The sequence below is a fragment of the Austrofundulus limnaeus genome, unplaced genomic scaffold, assembly GCF_001266775.1.
Source record: "Austrofundulus limnaeus strain Quisiro unplaced genomic scaffold, Austrofundulus_limnaeus-1.0 Scaffold0, whole genome shotgun sequence".
Lineage (NCBI taxonomy): Eukaryota > Metazoa > Chordata > Actinopteri > Cyprinodontiformes > Rivulidae > Austrofundulus > Austrofundulus limnaeus.
The window spans coordinates 8,878,638-8,883,518 of NW_013952402.1; the positions used below are offsets into that span (position 1 = coordinate 8,878,638).

The 4,881-nt window shown below is 43.2% G+C and overlaps 1 protein-coding gene across 3 annotated transcripts in view; it reads right to left on the reverse strand.

Moving 5' to 3' along the window:
• Positions 1-4,881, reverse strand: part of add3b (adducin 3 (gamma) b) — a 36,987-nt gene that overhangs the window by 21,031 nt on the left and 11,075 nt on the right. The window contains exons 1-2 of one of the 3 annotated variants that reach the window (XM_014002044.1): positions 3,860-4,093; positions 1,623-1,857 (exon numbers count right to left, since the gene is read on the reverse strand). In XM_014002044.1, the coding sequence (XP_013857498.1) occupies positions 1,623-1,820 (198 nt within the window). In that variant the 5' untranslated portion in view covers positions 1,821-1,857; positions 3,860-4,093. Of the gene's footprint in view, positions 1-1,622; positions 1,858-2,181; positions 2,295-3,859; positions 4,094-4,881 lie in introns of those variants that run through there. The other 2 variants (XM_014002037.1, XM_014002055.1) reach the window with 2 other exon arrangements.

Here is a 4,881-nt window from a genome sequence, read left to right on the forward strand (position 1 = left end):
AGTTATTAGTGAAGAAAACCCGTCAGCAGACTGACTGCTCGTAAAATGTACGACAGGTCTGGACCACTCGTGAATTTTGTTCGTATCTGAAAAAATTCTTAGAATACGAAAACATTGGTGAATGCCACAAATTCTCCTAAATCACTCGTATGCACAATTTAAGAACAAATCTGTGCGTACGAACGGTTCTTGCATGAGGCCCAGTGAGTAGAATGGACAAAAAATCTCTTCTGAATGTCCTAGACAAAAGACTTAAAGCAGTTTTTATAATCTAGGAGCTGATTTCAGTGCTTTTTAAGTAGAACAAAAAAAAAAGAGAGAAATTATATGTACATATATATTTTTTCTTTCTTTGGGTGGAGGTATTCACAGAATTTCACGGCAAGCTAATGTGTTTAATCTGAAGGATTTTAAAATAAGTCAAGGATGCACGATATATCGGTATTGATATCGGTATCGGCCGATATTGGTAATATTTTAGAATATCTTATCGGTCCGATATGTAAAAATGGGCCGATACTAATGTCCGATATTGATTTCCCACTTTTTAGCTTCGTGTTTCTGTTTTGGGAGGGGAGATGGTTGGTTGAGCAGCATCTGTTTGATCATAATATTGATACTGACGCTGCGTAGTCAGGAATAACTGAAGTAAGGAGCCATGTCAGAGGTCTGGTCATTTATTTAACGTATCAAAAAAAAGACCCAAGTGTGTTTGTGCATATATGTATAATATAATTTGTGTGTTTGTGTAATATCGGTAAATATCGGTTATCGGCCATGACAACAATAATTATATCGGATATCGATATCRGCTGAAATTTTCGTATCATTGCATTCCTATAAGTCACCACTATGTTGCACAAAGCTAAATAGAGTAGTTTACTGAAGTCACAAATACATAAACAATGTTTGTAGGTATGCAGCACTATCTGGCCCTGTGGTAGTGTCAACAAAAAATCTCCCTTTCAATGATTTATGTTGCCCCGTCCCTGTCCTAGAAGATAACGTCCAAAACTTGAACACTGTATTTCACATCTATTAGCTGTGGCTACCATCTTAAGCTGGGTTTKCTCCAAAAGTTAAACTACTTAAAGAAATACATTCAGTGATTGTTTCCTGAAAGTTTCATTTAAATTTGTCAAGTAATGCAAGAGAAAATTTGGTAACAGACAGACAGCAGCCATCTTGAATCAGATTCACTCTAATTGTTGCAGACGTATATCTGAAAGTACCTTCTGTGAGTTCCGTTATATTTTATCTGGTGGTTTGTGAGGTATTTTGCTAACAGGCAGAACGTACACAAACATGACAGAAAACATTATTTCATGCCATCAAAAGTCATTTAGTACAACTGGTAACAATTAGGTGCTCACACACAGTTTGTGGTGTTGTAATAGATTCATCTAAATGAAGCTCTTTACTGTTTGAATGTTTGGACAGTTAAAAAGAAAGAGAAAGCAATATTTCATAAGAAAATACATTTGTGTCAAAATGTCATTGCAGCAAGCTTTGCAAAAAAAAACCCCTTCCTGTTCCAAGGGACGTTAGGGCATCGGCTTTAAAAGCTCTGAAAGCTTCTACTCAGGAGCGCACTTAGAGTAATAAAGCTGCGGGATACATACTGGACTCTGCAAGATTTGGGTGACTCGTTTCTTCTGCTCCATCATGTTGAAGTCCTGCCTCAGGTCTGGCGACAGGGTCCTGCCGCGGAGGTGGTGCTCCGGGTCGCTCTCTGGGTCAAAGTGGCGCTCTCTGGGGCTGTTGCTGGACAGGGGCAGGGTCAGGGACCCGGCTGTCTGCCTCACGTCCACCAAACTCATGTTTTCACTGCAAAGAGGCCCTCCTGTAGCTCCGGTTCTGGAGGAGAGAGGAGAAGAGGACGTCACAGCTCGGCTCAAATCTAGGCTGTCAAGGCAACAACAGATGTAGCTTTAGCTGAGAAGTGACTCACATAATTATGGAGATAAAAGACAAAAGCAAAGCGAGCACACTTATAAGAGTGATGTTGATTTAGATGAGAATTTAAAAAAGATGTATTAGTCACAGCTATTTTGTGAATCTGAAGGCTTACAACAATGTTCTCTGGGGTATTCTGAGGTGCTATGGTACGATGTGGTCTAACAAGTCCTTTAAGGGCTATTCAGTTCATGTCAAACCAAAACAAGAGTTATGCTAACATACTTCACAAAGTCAAGCTTATTCCTTGAGTGAGTTGGGTTAGACTCACTCAAGGCCAGAACTGTCCCTTGTCTCCGATCCAGTTTGCAGGGTTCAGGCATGGACAAGATTTCTTTGTGCAGTCATGGAGGGGAGGGTGTCTGCTTTGGGAACCTCAGTGTCTCATCTTTGCTCCTTGCAAATGATGTGGTTCCGTTGGTGTCTTCACATCACCATTTTCAGCCTGCATTGATGTAATTTGCCAAGTCTGAAGTGGCTGAGAWGAAAGTCTGCTCCTTTCAGTCGGAGGCCATGGTTCTCCACTGGAAAAACTGGAATGCTCACTCCGGGTCGAGGGGGAGTCTTCGCCTCAAGGGGAAGGGTTCAAGTGTCTGGGAATCTTGTTTACTAATAAAGGATGGCGTGGGAGATGGGTCAACAGATTTGGACCTCAGTCCCAATAATGAGGGCATTGTTCCAGTCTGTTGAGGTGAAATCAGAGCTAAGCTGAAGAGCAACAATTTAATTTATACTCTAGCATGCATCTACGGGTATGAGGTAGAAATCCATCCATTATTTTCCATACATGCTGAATTGGGTTGCGGGAGCAGCTCCACAGCCACCTCTTCCAGGAGGATTCCAAGGCCGAGAGTCTTTCCAGAACATCCTGGGTCTTCCTGTGGGTCTCCTCCCAGTTCGACATGCCTGAGGCACCTCCTAGGGAGCATCTAAAACCACCTCAATTGGCTCCTCTAGATTTGAGGACCTACAGCTCTGTCTGTACCAGATAACTCAACTTCTCATAAATCATGGTATAAGTTATGGTTAAAAAAGAAACACAATCTTGGGTGCAAGTGGATGAAACGAGGTTCCTCCAGAAGACGGCTATAGGCTCAACCTTAGAGAAAGCGAAGAACCGCGTGATCCGAGCGTAGCAGATTTGCTGCTTCGCCGCATTAAAGGGAGTCATCTGAGGCGGTTCAGGTGGCGATAGAGGGTGCCTCTCTTTGGAGGTTTTCTAGGCATGTCCCACTGGGAGGAGACGCCCTGGGCGGATCCGGAACTCGTTGGTGAGATCTTTAATTCTCTCTGACCTGGGATTCCCTCCTGTGCCTGTTGCCTTGATGACCCGACCATGGACAGGTAGCACAAAATGGACGAATGAATGAACGAACGTTTGGAGCCAATGAATGCACCATAAAAACACAAGATCTGAGTGAACATGTCTCACACAGCAAATAGCTTTTTTCTTTTCTTACAAGCATTTATTCAGCAGTTTAAGTTCAGAAACTCCCAACTGGGTGGGTGGGTGGTAGGGAGGGAGGGGGTTTTTCTTACTTGAAAGCAGTTACTCCCCCCCCCTCTTCTATTCAGGGGTGGGGGGGCATGCTGGTCGCTGGTAAACAAAGGTAGGCCTGTTGTAAATGAACTCATCTAGAGAGCAGTTTGCACCTTTTTCGTGCTGCAGTGTAATCTGGATGTGGGGGTGGAGGAGCGGGGAGAAATGGGGCGATAAGTTGTTGTTTTTTTACTCCAGCCTTATCTACACCAGCTGGTAGGCATCAGACTACAACTTTAAAAGCACAAGCAATAGAATATGCATCCCACTAAAGAATAGTAGGCTATATTTATAAAAAAAAAAAAAAAAGGCCAACAACAGAGATCAAACTAAGTAAACTGTTGGAAGTAAATTGAATATTACCTTTCAAAAAGTACTCTCAGCTGCGTAATGTCGACCGGGAAGTGGATGAAGGAGAAGTGCACGGATGTTATTCCCAAATCGGATACATGGTGAAGAAGAGAGAGCGCGGAAGAAAGAAAAGCTTCGCAAGACGCAACAGTATCCAGACGGAGCGGACTGCCCGCTGCGGGGAGGAAGGACTGAGCTGAGGAGAGAGAGAGACAGGCTGCATGGAGGGAGTATGTGGGTGTGTTTGTGTGGGAAAAAGGAAAAGTGGCCATGTGACTTCACTTATCCACCCACCAGGCCTCGTAGCGGGACAAAAGAGCGCCCAGGATTGTAGTTTTTTTTCTTACCACCACCATGCTGCCTGCAGCTCTCTGCCTGGAATCAGGCAGCAGCGAGTTTACAACTTTATCCAGTGGATCTGTAAAAATCCCCGAAGAGAAGAAACAAACAAATAAAAACTTGTGACGAATGGTCTTATTTTTTTAATCCCTCATATCCCAGTTTTTGTTTGCAACTCTATTTTACAAATGAAAGGCATCGCATTCCTTGGGCCAATGCATATCGCCCGCCGCCTGCTTGAGTTTTTGAGCAATAGTTTCCGCGCCAAGTGACCTGCAAGAGCTTCTAACAGCCTGTGCTGACTGCAAATACGCACTCAAAAAACAGATTGTTGGATTTACTTAACCAAGTCAACAATTTCCACTGACCTGAGTTGGTGTAAAGTAACTTTCACATTTTCTTTAAGATTAAATGTGAACCAGTGTTCATGTTCAATATTTTTGGCTACGTTCACACTGCAGGCAAATCCGACCCAAATCGGATGTTTTTGACCCATCTGACTCATATCCGATTTTGTTTACGGCAGTCTGAACGAGACAAATCCGATATTTTTCAAATCCGACCCAGGCCGTTTCAGTATGTGGTTTTAAATCGGATATACACTCACCGGCCACTTTATTAGGTACACCTGTCCAACTGCTTGTTAACACTTAATTTCTAATCAGCCAATCACATGGCGGCAACTCAGTGCATTT